Below are 20,879 nucleotides of genomic sequence, written 5' to 3'. Positions count from 1 at the left end.
TAATATTTAATTAGTTTGTCGCATAACAATAAGTAAGTAGCAGATACATCCAAACAGTTCATGGGTGGCAGCTTGTTAATGAGGCTCATACAAATATGGTCACTAAAGGCTCCAGAAGACTAACCTGGTGGAGGTCAAAATGCTTACTTGGAAACTAAAGAAGGACCTTACAGTGGTCTCCATTATCCAAATTATGCTGCATATATATATATTCATTCCCCTATGAGGATTGTCACGTGACTCTCCAAACAGGCTGCTGGACATCAGGATGTGCAAACATTAAATTATAAATGTAGCAGGGAAGGAGTATTTCCAGGATTTCTGAAATGGGATGGAACAGGGTGAGCAAGAATGAGAATACGTAATCGGAAATAAAATCAACACAGAAAACAATAGGCATCATTTTCAGGCTCATGTGTAGCCCTGTGGTCTTTAATAATTTTAATTAGTTATATATTGTTGGGTAGTTTGAGTTATAACAATGCAATTAATCTAAAAAGAATAAAAAATAAATAAAAACTTCAAAATAAATGGAACAAAGAGCAAAACATAGTAGCGTAAAAGCTTGAAGTAGCATAAGATTTAAAAAAAAAAAAAAGAAAATACTTAAAGTACTTCATGAATACTCGATTACATTCCTACTGGTCTGTCGCTGCTCTCCTCCAGTGGTGTTGGGCATCGTAAAACACTCGAACACCTGGTGCTATCCACTCTCTCACTCTAGCCTACCTCAGTTCTCCTGCTTCTCTGTGCAGGTATGCCATGATGTCCAGCTTTAGGTTGGCTTAGATTTACATAAACCCATTTCTAACATACATTTGTTTTGTGTGCATTTTGTTTTGGGGTTTTTTGTGGGGCCTAAAGGGAGAGTTAGCTTTCTGGGGATGATGTGGTTGCCCATCCTTGTCTGTCACAGTGTGGTTAATCCAGGAAGAGGTCAACAACAAAATAAACTCAAAACCCTTCACCACTTACCTCTGGTGGCAAAACCATTCAGGACAAATGCTGAACAAACTGAAATATAAAAACAGGATCCCACACTGGGCTTTGCATCCTTTTGCATAGAGCATTATTTAATTTAAAAAGAGTAGCGATACATTTAGAGTTGACAAAGTCAGTCCCATGGCATGGTACAGTACAGTACACAATTACAATGATGTAAATTCCCTTTTTAAATTTGATACACCACATTTCAGCGTTAAACATTCTTCAATATCAGCAGCGCAAACCTTTTAAATGTTTATCATTTTTCTACTTGTCTAACAATGCTGTTATTTCAAGTCACACACATAATGAAAGAGGATTTGTGCAAATACACAGAAATTATAATGTAAAAACCTTTGAAAACCTCTAAGCAACACATCTGTGGGGTTTTTAGGAATATCAGTTTCTTGTTTAGCATAAAGAAAGCACTGCGGATATATCAAGCTGTTAATACAGCTGTCAGAGAGCTTTTTGTGTGTAAGACGGTATACATTCATTTCATTTCTCGGAAGTGTTTCTTTGAGGACAGCAATGTCAAGTAAAGGACTCGGTGTGGTTATCCCAGATTGCAACAGCAGGATACTGAGTAAGAATTCGTTTTTGGAGACATTAAAAGTCTTCAATCTGTTTTGCAGACTCTGGGATGAATCCAGGAAGTGGGCTCCCATTTTATCTGTCGCTGTCTTTACACATGCACAGGTGCAGCATGTGAATTGCACAGCTGATGGAAAAAAACAATAAAAGGTCATTGCAGTCTCGGTGTTCTAGGCCAATTTTAATTGAAAGACTTTGAGTTTCACCAGAACAATGGCACGAGTAAAATCTCCAGCGTCACTTTGTGGGTTTTTTCTTTTTTTATAAACAGCTTCGACGTAAGCACTGAAGCTGATATCCACATAGTAACACACTGTTCCTGTACTTTTGTTGGGCAGAAAACTGAATAGTTACCTAACAGGAGCTGAAAATTGAGATGTAGTAAATGCTCTAAGAAGAGACTAAATGTACCCTGTGGATTAATCCTCAGTCTGGACGGCCTTCTATTGTTCACTAGCAGCTCTCTGCTCTCCCAGTTTCGTGCATTTTGCAAGTCCTATTTTAGGCATGCATCCATTAATGATTCCAAAACAGGCTTTAAATGAGTAAATGGTTTTAGTACCATGAACACATCGCATTATGTACATCTGGCAACAACATTAAGAGGCTCTTAAGGAAAAAAAACAAAAACAGTCCTTCTTCATAAGGGCGACATAAAGAAACAGGAACCCTCATTTGTTAGATAGGGCTCAAAGGTGTGCGACAGTTACACAATAAAATCAACTGGAGTGGTCCGTTCTCTTGCAATGATTGACAGTCACCGAAATAAAGCACACATTTTTGAACACACACAAAAAGTAATAAAAATCATAAATAACAAAATGACAGACTGTACACTCAATTAAAACACACAAATAATCCCTGTCACACACATTTCATAGTAGTGGTAGTATCTATTGAGTGATGCAGTTTTCTTTGTTTGACCTCGCTAAAAAGAGTCAGTGTAATCGTGTCGTAATCAGAATCAGTTCTTCTACTTTTAAACAACAGCAAATGGCATGAGTGACCAAAGAAAGACACATCCGGGTGATACAATAAAAGAAACGCTGAAGTTGGTGTTTGCCACTGACCCGCAGAGTGTGTGTTCGTGTTCAAGGTTTAAAAACGGCGCTGGAGATGAACTGTGTTCTCCTCTCCACGCCTGGCGATGTAACCGAGGCAAGTCCCTGCGTAAGGGCCGTGTGCACGTAGTGTAGGAAATGGGCGATGGGATGGACAGATTCTTCACCTAGTTCCTCTCGCTCTGTGTGCAGTGCTGAAACTGGGCAAAGCTAAGGAACACCTGCTCCAGTGATATCTGACTCACGCAGTAGTCTTCAATGTGGTATTTCTCTTTGGCTGCCTCCAAAGTGCCAAACACCTAGATGGGAGTTGAGAAAGAGAGGACATGGAAAAGTGAAGATCACATTTAATACCTTTAATTTGCACACAGTTAAGCAGACAAAAAAAAAGAAATCTACTTTTTCATGCACATCCAAATACCGGTTAGCTTTTATATATACATTTTTTTGTTTTTCAGTATTTTCCAAGGCATTTTGTGCACCATGTATCACAGCAAGTTTGTATGTTAAAGTTATGATATGAATACAGACTTTAAAATTAAAACACGGCAATCAAGACGTGGAAAATGTCAAGTTGAAACCTTGATCAAGTTACAAGAGGACTAGAAAAAACTGACTTAAACAATGTAGTTACTATTTTGTCCAATAGAGGGAGATATAACACAGCACAAGTGCAGGGACTTATTTTTTTATTTGTGAGCGATCTACTTCAAAGTTGACTCACAGATGACTAAAAACAATAATAAAAAAAAAAAAAAGGACAAAAATAAATATAATTTCCATCATTTGTGCATTTATCTTTTTTTCACTTATCCAGGGATAGGTCAGGGGTAAACGTAAGAAAATAGAACATAATACGATCAATTAAAGTATAGACAAACAGATGCTGGGTAAAAGATCAAAAGTAACTGTACCTGTGCCCAGGTTAGTGTTTTGTCAGTCAAATGGTAATGCACCATTCCCTGGTGTTCATCCTTGAGCTGACTTCCTGTTGTGGAAGAAAACTGACAGTTACATTTGCTTTGTTATTCTTTTACTTTGAAAATAATAGCTTAATCTGATGAGCTTATCGTCCCACTTGAGTGTTTCAGTAAACTGTAAATGTGCCGCTTGTGTGTTGTTTACCCTTTTGGAATATTTCGGTTTGACCGCATTGGTCAAATACAGACTCATTAAAAGGATTTAAAAGGCTTCACCACGAAGAAAAGGAACTTCATTGTATAGTTTATTAAGAGTAAGGTCTTTGGATATTATGGCTTCTGTCTTTTGAGAAAGAGTAGCATACATTTTTGTTATTGGATATAGTCATAACACCACCAAGTGGCAGCAAACAGCCACAACAGGTAGAATTTCCTCAACATGCAATGCCATGCTTGAAGCTTAAGATATATATAATTATTTATGATCTTGGTATTTTCAATCCCTGAGAACTTACTTCTAGTAACTCACATTTTTTATGAGAAGTATTTATAGTTAGATTTAGAAATATTGAAACAACTCTTCTATCACGAGGCTCTGACCTGGGAAGGTGCTTTCAATGAAGTCTTTAAATAGCAGCAGGTCGCTGTGCTCCAGTTCAGCTTCTACATGGACTTTAGCCAGCAGCGTGTAGCCACTGCCAAACTTGCTCTTTAGATGTTGGGGACTCCCAAGGCACTTGAACTGACCGTTGACCATCACTGCCAGCCTGGTGCACAGGGCCTCACACTCCTCCATACTGATGAACGAACATATCGGTGGGAAAGTTAGGTAGGTGTAAGCTTAACTAGATGGAGCAAATCAGCTGCTATCTACCATATTCTTTAGCATGTACCTATGAGAAGTGATGATTATAGCCTTGCCAGACTCCCGTGTGCGTGTAACAGCGTCCCACAGCAGCCTCCTGGCAACGGGGTCCATCCCAGTCGAAGGTTCATCGAGGAAGATGACAGGAGGCCCACCAATCAGAGCCATTCCTGCGCTCAGCTTCCGCTTATTACCGCCGCTGCATATGTGCATTACGCCACATTATTAGAAAAACTTTTTCAAGCATTCTTCAGGATAACATGTGTATCCTCCCTCCACCAAAGAGCTACCTACCTGTAGCTGCGGACCAGTTTATCAGCATGAGGCTCCAACAGCAGCGAGCGCAGGACATTCTCCACGCAGCCAGACACGTACTTCTCTGGGATTCCTCTGAGCCGGGCGTACATACTCAGAGTTTCTCTTCCTGTCATGTGGTCCAATACTGCATCAAACTGAGGACAGTACCCTATGCGCTGCTGCACCTGTTATACAGAGATAAATCTTTTTAAATATTTGTGTGTGTTGAAAGCAGTGTAGTTCGCCACTCTAGACTTTGTGGATTCTCCCATCTCCCTCCCTCTTACCTTCTTAATGTCTCTCCGGATGCTGTATCCATCAATGAAGGCATCTCCAGACGTGACGCTCTCATCGCCTGTCAACATCTTGAAAGTCGTGGTCTTTCCTGCTCCATTGAAGCCCAGCAGGCCGAAACACTCCCCTTTTCCTACAGCGAGAGACAGCCTGTCCACAGCCAGGAGACTCTCCCCGCTGCTGTACACCTGTGAAGAGGAGATAACAGTTTTACATGTATTTCAAAATTGGGACACTCAGTCCAAGTATTTAAAAAATAAGTCAAGACCTTTGCAAATAAGCAAAATACAGCTAAGCCACTTACTTTGCTGAGCTCCTGCAGAATGAGGGGGCTACCAACCATAGACTCTATTATCGGCTGGCACTCCAGAACCCGCTTCCTCTCATCGGCAACATCTCGGTCCTCTGGGAGCAGTGCTGTTGCCATGGGTACCTAAAAAACACACCAAAAAATGACATGATATCCACCTGATATTAAAAGGGATCAGATAATTGCATTTCTATGCACACAGTTTCTATGTGAAATAGCTTTCTATGTGCCATTTTGGATAAGACAAGTCCGTTTTAGGTCAGTTACACTGCAGAAACATGTTTCAACTGATTCCCTTAAAAAGAGCATATAGGGTCTTAGGATTTGGTAAGTAGCTATTTTAGGAAACATTGTGCAGCTGTCTTTGCAGTGTGCATCGCTGACATGAGTGGGTCTGTGGGAAACACAACAAAACAATCATTTTAGAGCTGGACCTTCAGAATAACATGCCCATTAATAAAATACTGGCATTATAAGAGAGATGGACAATGGACACCTCGCCATGGTTTAATCTGACCTTTAGCTGAGTGACCTAAAAACAATCTGAAACTGAGCATTTAAAGCAGTCTGAAGCTATAGATGATCAGTATGAGCAAAAACCCATAGTGGCCATAATTAATATATGCATTTATCATTGTAGCAGCGTAAATATGGCAATTTGAGCACAGTCAGTGCTTTCTTACAACAAGCTTCATTCACGTGGCTTTGTCTATGCGTAGGCCCTTTCAATATCTGGCCCAAGGATTCTTTTTCAGGTAGGTTGGAGGAGCCATGTATCAAACTACCAAACTTCTAATTAGTAAAGGTCACGCTCTCTCTTCTGAGCCTCAGCTGCACCCAATACTAATAATATTATCTCCATGGACCACCACAATAGCCATGCATAGTGTCACAGTGCACCCTTGAGAAATTCCGCATGCGCACCACTTCACAAATTCAAACGTAAGCACTAAATATTAAAAATAGAATGTTTTCTGCGATCATTAGTCATAACCCTGACCCGTATACTCAAACATGACATCTTTCAAAAGCCTTTTGTGTCCGACCAGCCTGACACCAGAGTTTACAGCCTTCCACTGCAAAGAAAGATCAGTTAATCTTCAACACGAGAAAAGAGAAAATGACCGAGATTGTGACTGTTTCACAAATGAAATAAATCTTTTTTCTTACAATCACCTAATCACTTTTACTTCTAGTTTTAGCTCTGAGGTGTTTTCTTAAATTAGCAACACAAATGATAATTTCATATGCAATTTTTCAATGTCAAATAATCCCTAAAGTCCAACTGTTCAGCTTTGCATGGATTTTACAGCTCCAAATATTATGTCCTTGTGAGGATGAATGCAGAGGTGGTAATCCATTTTAGAACTACCAAGTGCCTCAAGGGTATCTATTCTGGTGAAGCAGATTAATATACTAATCAATATTAATATACTAATCAATAGCACCCTCTTAATTCATCTACCTTTTTGCTCCTCCTGAACAGTGAGGTGAAAAGTCTCCAGAGAGTGTGGATGCACTGCAGCTCGATGACAAACAGCAGAATGATGAAGACCACACCCTGCACGGAGAAGGCCACGAGAAATCGTCCCACCCCGGGCTCTGACATTGAGAAGTAGTTTCGCTGGTATGTGATGTCTACAAACAGAGAATCACCAGGTTACCTCTGCACTTCACAAGTAAACTTCTGTACTCGCGGCACAAATAAAATAACTTTTAAGAATAAAAATCAAGCGATTAATCTTTTAGGCAGTACTTACTATATTGCTTGCAGATTAATTCAGTCATAAAACTGGAGGTGCAAAACGAGATATATTCATAGTTCTGGTAGAACTGGCTGAAGGACATTCCCAGGCAGTAGTTTGGGAAGATCAGGAACACCTTATCCAGCAAGTGTGACATGTGCTGCAACTCCAACTCTAGACAGGAAATATTATAATAAAAATATATTTAACGGGATGGATTTATTTTTTAAGCATTCTTCATCTTTTTTCCCCACGAGGACCTAAACGAGTGTGTAGAGATCCAGGGTTCTCATCACAAGTACGTCTCACAAACCCACTCCTTTTCACAAAGTTAATCCAGTTTACCAGTAGGAGGTAATAAAACATGATTCTTCACTGACTTCCCACACATACTTATACTGTCTATTGTATTCAGTGAAGGACAGAGCCAAGCCAGAAGCACTGCTGCTGGGAGATGAGCCCTAATGCCAAAAAGAAGGACTAAGTGATTTTTTAAATACATGAAGTTGGCACATTACATACTGCTGGTCTGAGTTTATTAAAAATATTGAGTTTGTTAATGGAAAAAATATTGAGCCGTAAAAGCTCTGGTCACTTTAATAGGTACACCTTGCTAGCAGCCAACACTGTGGTCATAAATTGATGGACATGGTCACCAACAGTCCTCAGGCAGGCTGTGGTGTTTAAATGATGCTCAGTTGATGCTAAGTGGAGCAATAAAATATCCTCCACTTCATTACATCACCAGCAGCCTGAACCGTTGATACAAGGCTGGAAGGATCCATCCTTTCATGTTTACTCTGAATTTTAAACCCAACACACTGAAGGTTATAGCAGAAAATGGGACTCATCAGGCCAGGCAATGTTTTTCTAATCTGCTATTGTCTAATTTTGGTGAGCCCGTGTGAACTACACCCTGACTTTCCTCTTCATAACAGTGGCACCAGATGTGGTCTTCTGCTGATGTAGCAGTCTGTCTGTCACCAACATCAATGCCACATTCAGTCACTTAAATCACCTTTCGTCCCTGTTATGATACTTGTTTTTAACTTTAGCAGGTCGCCTTGAATATGTGTCTGAATGTCTAAATGAACTGAGTTGCTGCCATGTGATTGGCTAATTTAAAATTTGCTCATTTGTAAACAAGTGTACCTAAAAAACAACTAGCAGTATGAAAAAGAGGGGCTGTCGTATTTTGACTGGTGACCATCCATAACCGCTCTCACCTGGGATCGTCAAGATGGTGACAGCCAGAAAGGTAGCAGTGCCTGAGATCATGTTGAAGATGGTGAGGCGCGTATATGCAGTAGCAGCAGTGGAGAAGAGGAAGCTGAGCAGGTACATAAGAGGCACCACAGCCCAGCCGTACAGCAGAAGTAACAACAACACATCTATAAGGTGGTTGTCCTCTAGAAAAGCACTGATTCCAAAAGCCTGGAACACCACCTGAAAGAAATATACACATATATGCATACAACAGATTCACAAAACCCTATATTGAAACCAATCAATCTGCCTTATTATCCTGTCTGAGTATTGCAGTAGTAACAGATGTCATACTGACCAGCATGAGGAGACAAGGCAGCAGGAAGTTGACCAGGTCCCAAAGCAGGGCTGAAAACCAGAAGTTTGCCAGGTAGACGCCGCTGACCTGCTGCACATGCTTGGACTTGATGGAGGACTCTGTTACAAGCAGCAGGGCAAAAGTGCTGGACAGGGAGGCCATCCCATACATCAGGTTGATAGCAATGGCAAACCCTGTCTTACTCCTACATAAAATGGAATGAAAGAGTGCGACGATTACACCACAAGATGGAAAAGAGGTGGGAAAAGGTTGCAGACAGGGCGTCTTTCTATGTCCCAAGTCTTACTGCTATAACATAACTTGAATACAATTTAAATGCCTGATTTATATTTCAGAAACCAGAAATCTTAACCCTGTTAAGACTGGTGTGGTGGTGTGTTGGTCTCTACCAACACTTTAGGGATGATACCCAGCAGCAAAATGTTCCACTGTCTGTGTCTGCCTCATTTGCTGTAGGTGGACAAGCAGTGGAGAGATCATTTCCACAGTCCACAGTCCACAGTGAAAAAAACACCCAAGGTTTTCAGCTACACATGGGTTTAGTCACCCTAAAAGAAAGGAAGCAAATCTGCTTCATGTAACAATGATGTGTCACTTTGGCTCACCCTCATCACTGCAGGGTTATTTTCCAAACAGTAAAGGGTATTAATGAGTTCGACTAGAGAAAAAACATAGCAACACTTTGAATGTTTGAGCCTCGTGACAGTGAAATTAAAAATATTGTAGAGCAACCATCCTGCAACATCAAACACGAGAAAACTGTTTGAAGCTGGAGAGGAGAGATGTTAGTTACTTCATACTGGGAAGTGCTGTGAATTGGTTTCAGCTGTTTACTCACTCACACCTTCTTTGCGTGAAAGGAAAGAGCTTCATTTGAACAGGAGTACACATGTGCTGATTGTTTTTTTTGTTGTTTTTTTTAGAAAAATCTAAAATTCTGATTCAAGGAAAGCCCTAGGTGTACGCATCACATACAAAAATGACTAAATTGAGAAAATCTAACTTCTATCTGTCTAATTTCTGTGATTTTTAAGTTGCTTGGAACTGTGCTCTTAAACTAACTTCTATTAATTAGTCTGAATGTTTGAAGTTTTTGAGACTGAGCAAATACTAGGCTCAGTCTCAACTGATCCAGCATAGAATTGAAAATTTTTAATTAAAAAAATCAAATTAAAATACTATGAACAACAAGGTTCATCTCATGCACCAACATCCAGAGCAGAGGAAACATTAAACTGGCTCAACTGAAAAACCAGCCAACACTACGTCCTAATTCAGAGCCAGCTAACGGCTCAGTCCCACAAGTCAAAATAGGAAAACAACCTCCTTGCATCTCCAAAAAAAGAAGAAAAATGGTGGCTGCGTGGTGATTATATAGTTTTTTGTTTTTCACATTTTGTGATCGACTGCAAATTGTGGCGACTAAATGGTTGCCTTTAGCTGTTCACTCGTGATTGTACAGGTCGCCTGTGGCAGGAGGCAAAATTACTGCAGTCTGACTTGGACTGACTGCGTTCACTCTCAGGGAGATTGTCGAAGTGTTGCGAATAATCGTTCTAAATCTGCAAACAGATTGCCAGCGTGTTGCCATCTTTGTCAATAAGCACAACTCGAGGGGACTCGACTCATTAGACTTGCTGAAGCACAACTATAATAGTTAAATGGGAATTCCTGTCTATGTATACAGCAACAGATATGTGATTTTCAACAATTTATGACAGTTAATTGCTGTATTAATAGAAACAGAGTGCATGTAATGACCAAATCAAACACTGATGGAAGACTGACTTCAGATATCGTCAAAAGTTGAACTTTTTTTATCTTAATCTGCAGTTGAAAAAAAAATGTGAAAAATCGCAATATGTGTTATTGTGATGCTTCGGATTAACAAAATATTAGAAATCACAATAATATTGAATCCTAAAGGAAGTATTGTGATAATATCGCATCATGGGATATCTGCTGATTCCCACTGCTAGCAAATACTACCCTATCCTTTCTCTACTCACTCTGAGAGCTGGTTCTGAGCACTCTCAGACAGGTTGCGTGGCATGGGATAATTGCCTGCCTGGATGGAAGCATTCGGCCCTGCTAGAAGTTTGAACAGGGCATTGTCCACCATCATGAGTGCTGTGGCAGGTGTGTGGTAGCCCTCGTTGTTAAAGTAGGCTGTAGCTTCTGCAAAGTGGTTGCTGCTACCTCGAAAAACAGCGCCCACCACGCAGTGCTCGTTAAAGCTGCCTCCTTCTTCGTCCGCCTGAGTTAGGATGTAATCGTTGAAGTCTACAGGGAGAACGAAGGCTTACGATCAGTAAATACCAAAAGTGAGCAGCAACACCAAGCATTTGTCCTCCTCGTTACGCTTACCAGTAGCATTGGTAAGTTCGCCAAGCTGGGCAGAGAGCTGGGAACCGTATACGCTTGCCCAGGCAGAAGCCAGGGGTCCTGCCCCAGACTGCAGAGAAACGGGAACCCTGGTGGGACCATAGCGACTGAGTCCCAGACTCAGTTTCGGAGCGTCATTATGACTGGGAAGGGTGCGTGCCACAAATAAAGCCACAACAGTGAAGACAAGAGGGACCAGGAACTGAGCCACCATCACCTTCCAGTTTCTCCAGCTGTACAGCGCCCTCTTTAGGAACATGGCATAGAACTGCTGCAGGTGTAGTCTGACCTGTTACAGGAGAAAATGGGAGCTTCAATCAACAGAGCAAATTCGCTAAAAAGACGCTGAGCATCGCTTTTATTCCTCTGTCTTACCCCGGTGTTCAGCTTAATGTTGGAGCAGTCTTCTGAGATGAGTGTGCCGCTGTCTGTGAAGTCAGTGACATCAGTCAAGCCGCTGATGCTGCTGGCATCATCCATGGTCCAGTCATGAGAGCGTCTCTCATGTTGGTACTGCAGGGCTGGCAGCTGGATCGCCTGGATATCCAAACTAGAGTCCACCAGCTTTCCAACTCTGGAAACACAAATAAATCTCATTTTATCCACTGAAAAAAAAAAACAAAGAAAAAACAAAACAAAACACCATTGGTTTTATAGCTGACACAAAAAATAAAAATAAAATTTAGATAGTTTAGATAGTTTAACATTAAATATCAACTGTTTATGATAGAAACATGTATGAGGAGAGAAGAATCTATTCAATCTGTAACATTTTAATTCATTTCAGCACAGTGCGGTGAAGACAGCAGGGAAAAAATATTTCTGGGCCTATTTATAATTCAATAATCAATGAGAGGCTCACAGAGTGCCTTTGTGAGCGTGCAGTTTAGTTTTATATTCTTAATATGCCACTTATCTGTGAAATGTACTTTCACAAGTAAGAAAAAAAAAGAAAAAACACAGAAGTTACATTTTAAAGCTTTTCAACTCAACACCAACTCAATAACAAATTAGCAACAAAATCTCAGGAAAACACTATTAAAAGGTGATTTATTTGTTGTGAATAATTATAGTTTGATAATAATTAATTGGCAGCATTGTGTAATGGAGTTATTACACTCGGCTGTAAAATATGAATGAACGAAAGAAGCTAAACGACCAAACGCTCCAACAGCAGCTTTTCTTTGGTGCAACGTGTCAATGGCCAGAACACGCTGCTGGATTCTCAGTATGAATCATAAATAATGAGGCCTGAACAGCAGCAAATACAAATGTTAAACTCGTGCCAGCTGAAGTAGCACAGCGTAAGCCTTCCGCAGTGGATGCGGTCTTGTGATCGTTGCCACAGATACGCATATTAAATCCAAGGGGAAGAAAAAAATAACTGAATAAGGCGGCTGGGACTGCAGTGGATCAGGAAGAGTTGAGTTTGCAAGCAAATTTTTTTATATTTTATTTCTATCAAAGGTGGCGTCTAAAGTTCCACAAATTCCAAAAACGATTTTCAGTAAAGCGTAAAAGATTCAGGCACTGAACACCCTATACCTACGACTAGAAGCAACTATAACCTTTTCTATCACGTCCATACTGTTTTATATACTAGAAGACATTTAGTCTTACACTACTGCTTGTGAATGTAACACTATCTTACGTTACGTAAAAGAAGGAGGAAAGGTCTGCACACCGTTTGGCTCCAAGTGATACCTGACTGATGACGACACTATATAGAGAAATATCATTGTCACGCTTCGATCCATAGTGTCCTTTAACCCATTTTTGCAACAGCATACTCTGTTTTAGATTACATTGGAAGCTGATGACAGGGAAGGAGCAGTGTGTTGTGGAAGGAGGTTCTGATAGCATTCATTTTTTCTGTGCAGGCTCAACTCCTACTGTTGAAAACGTCCGGAAGAAAACCACTTCCTTCTCCAAAATTCACTGAATCTTCATAGACTTTAGAGCAAACATTTGATAGCAAACATAATGTCCCCCATGTGATCAGAGTCAGTTGAACTTAATTAAACCTACTACTTAAGTACGCTCTGAACCAGTTTTATCCCCATCTTCACTAAAATTCTCCCCAGAAAATATTTTATTGCCTTTGTGATCCGTCATTTTAAAGCTTTTAATTTTACAAAAATGGTATTTTTACAGATCAGAGACTAATTTTCTGTGATACCCGAGAGAAAAATGACTTTAAGGGAGAGAAAAACTGTCACTTGTCCTATATTTCCTACCTGAGGAAAACCTCTTCCATAGTAGTTACTGAAGCGCCATAGCTGGCGATGCCCAGCTCCTCTCTGTTCATCTCCAGCTCAGCAAACAGCAATTCAAACCTGATAGAAAGCAACAAAGAGTTTGATTATAAAATTAAAAAAACAAAACAAAACACAGAGCCAAAATTGCTGCTACCTTTATTTAATATAATCATGTCACCAGTAGTCAAGTGAAAATGAGTTACATTTTTAATGAAAAGCTGGCTTGAGTTATTAAATACATTCACTGATTCAATTTGTGGTATTGTATAATCTGTTGACCCATTTCTAACAGTTCAAAGTAATATTTCCATGCTTTTCCCTCACTCCATTTTTTCTTTGTTCTTTTCCTTCCCCATACATACATAATCGTCTGCAATAAAAAGACATGTGAGAGCAGAACAATTTCCTAAATAACTACATTTTATTGCGCATAATGTGTTAAAATACTACAGTTTATTACATCTTTTATTATATGACTATTTTATTATTCAGTTGCTGTTTTTCTTTGTATACTTGAATGAAATAACTCCAATGTCCCTGTATGTCTAACCCCGAGTCTTTCAGTTTTTTCAGTCTAATAGTAGTTGTTCATTTCACCCGGTGTGACTTCTAGCCTGTTGTCTTTCTTACAAAGAGGTCAGTCCGCACGCTGTGTTTTTGTGCGTATGATCAATGCTCACCTGCTGGTGCTTTCTTTGGGAAGAATATAAGAGAGCTCAGCTCCAGCGCTGCTCTCCAGAGTGGCATTGGGAACATACATGTGAACAAGGCGGGTGATCTCGGACACGTTACAAAGAGCATCCTTGACGATCACCATGTGGTATCCAGCACCTGGTTAAAAATATTACATAAGACATTTACAGAATCAGTCCCAAGAATAGTTAAACTGCATGTGAGTTGGTCCACGTGCAGTATTTCTGTTGAAACAAAACAGCAAAATTTCAATGCATGCTTTTGTAATACCACCGCTAGTCTAGGAAAGAAAAACTGCCTTTCAAGAATCCATCTGAGAGTACAGTATGCTTTCACTAACCATATTTATTCTTGAGAAAGAGTGGTGAGCCGCAGCACTGCAGCTCTCCTCCTGCCATGATGGCAATTCGATCACCGAGCAGGTCAGCCTCGTCCATAAAGTGTGTGGTGAGCAGGATGGTGCGGCCGCGTTTCTCCCCTTGCAGAAGGTCCCAGGTGCCACGTCGTGCTGATGGATCCATACCTGATGTGGGCTCATCTAACATGACAACCTGCAGATGGGCAGAAAGGAAAAGAAGGTTTGCAGTAGTCCACCCATACTTACACATTTTACTCAAATGACTCTAATGTTCTTTGGTTGTTGTTGTTTTTTTAATTCCAGACCTTGGAGTCTCCAATGAGAGCAATCCCAATAGAAAGTTTTCTCTTCATGCCACCAGAGAGGGTCTTGGAACGAGCATGTCGCTTATCCTCGAGGTTTAAGATACGGATTATCCGGTCCACCTCATCTGGAATCTTGTCTTTGGAGTAGCCTTTCAGCTGGATATAAAGTAGACAACAAATGGATCAGGTTGTCATCTGTTTTTTCTGCAGCTAATTTACGTTAATACAAACTGAGAGGCTGGGAGACAGCAGGAAAGTGCAGAAAATGGAGAAGTTCACTTGCTACTCAACTCATACAAAGTTTTTGTGTGAGGAAAAAGACAAAAAAAAAAAAAAGGTAATAAAAGTACAATAAAAACATGCTTTGTGCTGCTTTTAATGTTTTTAATAAACAAAACCAATTAAACTCACTTTAATGGAATCAGTGTGAACACCTCGTACTATAATGTGTATAACAGCAAGTGGAAACATTAAGCTATAGTGGATGTGTAGTACATAGAGATGTATTTTTACATAAAAGTGCATAAGTGTGTAAATACCTGTGCATAGAACAGCAGGTGCTCTTGTACTGTAAGGTTATCAAACAATACATCGTGCTGGGGACAAAGTCCCAGGCTGCGTCGGATCAGAGCCATGTCCTGACAGATGTCGTAACCACTGATATAAGCCCTGCCGCTGGTGGGAGGAAACAGGCCTGAAACATGAAGGAAGGTAGTTAAATTTTTTATTTAGGGGGCATGTTTAATGTGTGTGCGTGTATTTATTGCTTGTTTACATGTGCATTTAGGCGTCTAACCTGTTAGCATAGACAATGTTGTGGTCTTCCCAGCACCATTGTGTCCTAGCAGGACTGTGATCTGTCCTTCGAACATGTTCACTGTAAGGTCTCGTACGGCCTGACGTGTCTTGTTGCCCACTTTGAATTCCTGTTAAAACGCGTGACATGAGCAGAAATGGAATGCATGAAGCGTAACCTTTTTGTCCATTTACCTTTTAGTAGTAACACTGAGTACTACGGTGGAGTTATTAGTGGCCTTTCTTTTCCACTGGGGCATCTGCAGCGTACGCTAAAGTGGTCATGATTACTCTCTGGATCATAGTGTTTTGCTGCTCACCTTAGCGAGGTGTTTAATCTTTATCCCAGACACGAGTCCAGCAGGTTCTTCTTCTATAAACTCTCCTTTCATGGCCTTTTCAGCATCCTCTTCTTCTTCCTTCTCATTTACCAAAGCCATGCGAGGGGTGCTGCACCAGTATGAAGGCTGCAGAGGAAGACAGTCAGGGAAGACAAGGGGAGTAAACCAGCATTTCTTCCAAAACTTTTACCCCAAATTTTCACTATTCATTTCCAGTATATCTAACAGTATAATTTTACTAGGAGAACATCAAATATAGCATCCTATATTAACCACACGGTGTGTGTGTGTAATATAGCACCGTATATTACACACACACACAGTGTGTTCTGACTTATCACTGAATCAGGTAATCATCCACTGACATAAGGAAGGAAGAGGAACACAATCATTCACTTAATCACAAGAAAGAGAGATCGAGCCAACATTATTATTGTTCATGTACACTCTGCATGAAGAGATTGTTTCCCAGCCAAACCACCTCCTGATTCACTTCCTAAAGACCGGAGTCAAACCTCCCCTTTTTACGGAGCAGAAACACCATCTGACACCCACTCACACAATGGACATGGAGGAAAGTGCGTCAACATCTAATCCACACCCTTCTGGCAGTCCCTTAAATTCCTGACAACTGAGAAAAAGGTTAGCAGGAGTTTATTTTTGTGTAGGCGCGCATGTCTATAAAGGCACGCCATTTCGTGATCGCTCATAGTTGTTATATAGATAAACCTTATTTGTTTTGGCTCTAGATACTCAGACATTTCCTGTTATTCTAACTAGCTGAACCCAAGGCTTCCTCTGGTCGACATGTTGAGACCTCTATTTTGGAAACTCTTCTGCCCCCGTATGTGACAACCACTTTCACTGAGAGCAGCTTCATTTTATCAGAGAAAAGCTCTTGGATATAACAGATCTCAACAATTACCACTGACACTCCCTAGTGCTGCCTAACGCCACCCACCTGCAGACTTTGGTAGCATGAAAATACCCGTTTAACTTGGCAGAGCTCATAGCCAGGGAAGTACTAAGGTGAATGTGTTAATGAGCACAGCGTGAAATGTAATAAATGAGACAAATTACGCTGAACTTGCAAAAACAAAATGATCGGCATCGTGTTTGCATTGGACTACATTTGTTGCAGTGTTTCTTTCAAGTTTGAAATACTACTTGGTATTAATGCTGCCAATAAAGGAGAGACAGAAAAGTTTCATAATTTTGGCTCGCAAATAGCCATTCATGCTTATATCCCCTCATCTATTCATCGTTTACTGTCACATCATCAGTAATGCCTTTTTAAAACATACCAGTAAAAAGAAGTACGATGGTAAAGGCACGCCATACTCTCCAGGAAACACCGCCTCCATGTACCAGGCCACCATCCCGTACAGCACAGCATCGAAAAGCAGCAAGCACAGAACCTGAGCCATGGAGAAATCATCGTCCACCGTAACAGCGTCAAACAGGTTTGACCACTGGATTCCTGTACCTGAGGAGCAAGGCACGGACAAAATTAACCTATATTAATATTAAAATTCCATGTTTTCAAAGCTGTGCACAAATAATCACAAATTTTGGGAATGCCACATTGCCGCATCAAAGTCTCACCTTTGCCTTCAAACATTCCTATAAGCTGTGCGCCCATGGCCATGGCCACATTGGAGATAAGGCAAGCTGACACTTTCTGGGAATGGCTCAGTAAGTCGTAGCGCGGCCACAGGAACAAATAAGGCAAATAGCTGAGAAAATAGATGAAGCCCCCCGCTGCTGCCGCCACATTGGCTAAGAACACACAGAAGAGAAAGAAACAGACTCAACAGTCATCTTACAAAATATTAAAAAAAAATAATACACCCAGCACGCCCCTGCGGGCGGTTTATCCTTCAAGCTCGGGTCCTCTACCAGAGGCCTGGGAGCTTGAGGGTCCTGCGCAGTATCTTAGCTGTTCCCAGGACTGCGCTCTTCTGGACAGAGATCTCCGATGTTGTTCCCGGGATCTGCTGGAGCCACTCGCCTAGCTTGGGAGTCACCGCACCTAGTGCTCCGATTACCACGGGGACCACCGTTACCTTCACCCTCCACATCCTCTCGAGCTCTTCTCTGAGCCCTTGGTATTTCTCCAGCTTCTCGTGTTCCTTCTTCCTGATATTGCTGTCATTCGGAACCGCTACATCGATCACTACGGCCGTCTTCTTCTGTTTGTCTACCACCACTATGTCCGGTTGGTTAGCCACCACCATTTTGTCCGTCTGTATCTGGAAGTCCCACAGGATCTTAGCTCGGTCATTCTCCACCACCCTTGGGGGCATCTCCCATTTTGACCTCGGGACTTCCAGGTTGTACTCGGCACAGATGTTCCTGTACACTATGCCGGCCACTTGGTTATGGCGTTCCATGTATGCCTTGCCTGCTAGCATCTTGCACCCTGCTGTTATGTGCTGGATTGTCTCTGGGGCATCTTTACACAGCCTGCACCTGGGGTCTTGCCTGGTGTGATAGACCCCAGCCTCTATGGATCTTGTGCTCAGAGCTTGTTCTTGTGCTGCCATGATTAGTGCCTCTGTGCTGTCTTTCAGTCCAGCTTTGTCCAGCCACTGGTAGGATTTCTGGATATCAGCCACCTCCTCTATCTGCCGGTGGTACATACCGTGCAGGGGCCTGTCCTTCCATGATGGTTCCTCGTCTCCCTCCTCTTTCTTGGGTTTCTGCTGCCTGAGGTATTCACTGAGCACTATATATATATATATATATATTTTTTTTTTTTTAAATAAATATATAAAAACAGTCAGCTATGCAGTCCACTCATGAGTTACCCAAGAGGTACACTGCAAAATGCTACCTGATAAACTCAAACAGACACGTAGACAAGAGCTGACGGAGAAAATAACTGAGAGAAGAACTACATTTGCTGAGAAACCCATTTCTCTGATAGGCAGACGAGCCTGAGTGCAGCTACAAGAAAGCATTAAATAGGACAAAAGAGAGATGAGCAAAATGGGGAAGAAAGCAGAGTAATGCGCTTCCATTTGTAGACAGCCTGACAGACCTCATCAAAAACCACTTGTTACAGACAATGTGACATTTTGAGCCTGCTTGGAACATGCATTTACAAAGTACCATCATCTATTCTTAAAAACCACATCACTGGGTATGTGCACACGGCTGCGCGTACAAAGACAGCGAGGGGAGAAAAACAGCCCATCTTTGTTGTTGTTTTGTTTATAAAAATTGCCCTGTAGGTCACTCAAGGATCCTTTTTTTTCTTGCCAATTTTCTGCAAAAGCCTCGTCTCCCCCTTCTTCCTCTACCGCCTCCAAGTCAACACTTAGAACCAAAACCCTTGAACCCAGCTGGGGTTCAATATATAATGATTTCATTGTCTAGGGTCAGAAGGAAAACAACATGACAGAGTTATTTTTATTTTGGGTTTTTTTTTTAGTTCAATGAGATTAGTTTTAATGATTTTAATAAGGTTGTCAAATGTTACAATTAGAGCATTGTTCAGAGAGAAAAGGCAGGGCACCTTTTCATGTTCAAGCACCAAATGAAAACTGTCAGGGCAGGTGACTAAGCACATCATATTCATTACTCAGAGCAGAGACGCAGTACATCTGAATGTGAGAGAAGTCAAAACATCAGTGTAAACAACTAAATGGAGGTTTTTAAGGTGTTTCCTTCAATTAAAAGCCTAGGCATTACCGTCATAGAGTTCATGTATCTTATGAGAGCAAGTGGAAATTTTAAAAAAATCAAAGTAAAAACAAGCAAATAAGTGCTCTTTGAAAATACTGCAAGACACTGAAGCAGAGAAGCATTTGGAGCTCAAGATACTTCGCTGTAGAAAGCTGAAAGAAGAGGCTGCTAGTCTGAATGAGGAGCTTTGAATGAGGACGAGAGCAAAGGAAAGGGATCATGGGAAAGGAGAGATTTAAATAGTTTCCTTTATTGGGGAGGTTGTCCAGGCCAAGCAGGCGAGCTTGAATTTCACTCGACTGAAGATGGAAAGAACTGAAAGTGACTTGCTCTTTTTTAAAAGGGAACACAACACTTCTGATCACCAAGAAACGGCAAAAACAAACTAAAAACCATTAAATATTAAGTGCTATACTCAACCGCTAAAGAAATCCAATTATTCTGTGCAAATCAACAAATAAAACATAGCTTTCTTTTTTACTGCTGTGTGCATTCTGCAGACAAAGTTAAAGGAACAAAGCAGAAACTTTGGTCTCAGAGACACACCGTGCATTTCAGGAAATGAAGTGAAAAGTTCTTTCTCGCACATACATTACAAAGCAAGACAGCAGCAGTCAAAAAGAGACATTATTATTATTATATTATCATTTAGAAATGAGTGGAGTGACAGAAACACACACCTCGTGAGAAGAAGGCACTGATCATAAAGCTGAAATTGATAGTGGCCACGGTGAAGACGAGCAGGAAGACGAAGACCAGCGTGGGGTCACTGCTGGTCAGCACCGCTCCGTTGGGGCTCACCTAAAATACGAGATTGGGTCTGAGTAATCACAACATTTATAATCTTTAAACCGAGGGTGTCAAACATAGGCCAGCCAAAGGGTCCCATCCAGCCTAATAGCTGCTTCACAGCTTTTTGGGCTGGAGGGCATCATTTATGGGCTTTTTACTGCATTTTCTACCAGGAAGCAATGTGTCCTGTGTAAGCATAGATCAGCTGTGTCACTTTTACAGCCTTTTGCAGCCTTTCAACTTATAAATGTTTTTATAGGTTATTCTGTATTGGCTTTAGTGGAAAAGCCCACTTGAGATTTAATTGGGATGTATGAGCCTGTTAACTAAAATGAGTTTGATCCCCTTTAAAGAATCAGCTCAGTGCATGAAAATGTGGGCTGCCTTTTCATTTTTGTGAATTGTTTGCCATTTCTCTTTGCCATGCTCATAGCTCAAAATGCAAAGCAGCACTCAATATACAAATAGTAAAATAATGCTTTTTTACCTCAGACACCCAGATGCTCCTCCAGGTCAGACATTATTTTACTAATTTCTCAGATGTGGTTACAACTCTGCCAACAAGACCTCAAACTGCCCCACTGACATGCTGAAATATGCATGAAAG

The 20,879-nt window shown here is 41.0% G+C and overlaps 1 protein-coding gene across 1 annotated transcript in view; it reads right to left on the bottom strand.

Moving 5' to 3' along the window:
- Positions 1–1,046: 1,046 nt before the first annotated feature.
- Positions 1,047–20,879, bottom strand: part of abca3b (ATP-binding cassette, sub-family A (ABC1), member 3b) — a 35,321-nt gene continuing 15,488 nt past the window's right edge. The window contains exons 8-31 of the mRNA XM_085271256.1: positions 20,161–20,281; positions 17,396–17,569; positions 17,095–17,276; positions 15,770–15,916; positions 15,451–15,580; positions 15,194–15,348; positions 14,655–14,810; positions 14,332–14,542; positions 13,979–14,129; positions 13,278–13,376; positions 11,416–11,614; positions 11,023–11,329; positions 10,665–10,938; positions 8,635–8,839; positions 8,297–8,516; positions 7,086–7,244; positions 6,791–6,963; positions 5,320–5,448; positions 5,009–5,203; positions 4,719–4,906; positions 4,453–4,623; positions 4,160–4,356; positions 3,554–3,627; positions 1,047–2,938 (exon numbers count right to left, since the gene is read on the bottom strand). Of these exons, the coding sequence (XP_085127382.1) occupies positions 2,807–2,938; positions 3,554–3,627; positions 4,160–4,356; positions 4,453–4,623; positions 4,719–4,906; positions 5,009–5,203; positions 5,320–5,448; positions 6,791–6,963; positions 7,086–7,244; positions 8,297–8,516; positions 8,635–8,839; positions 10,665–10,938; positions 11,023–11,329; positions 11,416–11,614; positions 13,278–13,376; positions 13,979–14,129; positions 14,332–14,542; positions 14,655–14,810; positions 15,194–15,348; positions 15,451–15,580; positions 15,770–15,916; positions 17,095–17,276; positions 17,396–17,569; positions 20,161–20,281 (4,149 nt within the window). The 3' untranslated portion in view covers positions 1,047–2,806. The remainder of the gene's footprint in view (positions 2,939–3,553; positions 3,628–4,159; positions 4,357–4,452; positions 4,624–4,718; positions 4,907–5,008; positions 5,204–5,319; positions 5,449–6,790; positions 6,964–7,085; positions 7,245–8,296; positions 8,517–8,634; positions 8,840–10,664; positions 10,939–11,022; positions 11,330–11,415; positions 11,615–13,277; positions 13,377–13,978; positions 14,130–14,331; positions 14,543–14,654; positions 14,811–15,193; positions 15,349–15,450; positions 15,581–15,769; positions 15,917–17,094; positions 17,277–17,395; positions 17,570–20,160; positions 20,282–20,879) is intronic.

Source organism: Mchenga conophoros, linkage group LG4 (assembly GCF_057382185.1).
Source record: "Mchenga conophoros isolate Kocher_MC1m ecotype Shallow Benthic linkage group LG4, M_conophoros_male_GT1.1, whole genome shotgun sequence".
Classification (NCBI taxonomy): Eukaryota; Metazoa; Chordata; class Actinopteri; order Cichliformes; family Cichlidae; genus Mchenga; species Mchenga conophoros.
This window is presented reverse-complemented; position numbering and strand designations above follow the sequence as displayed.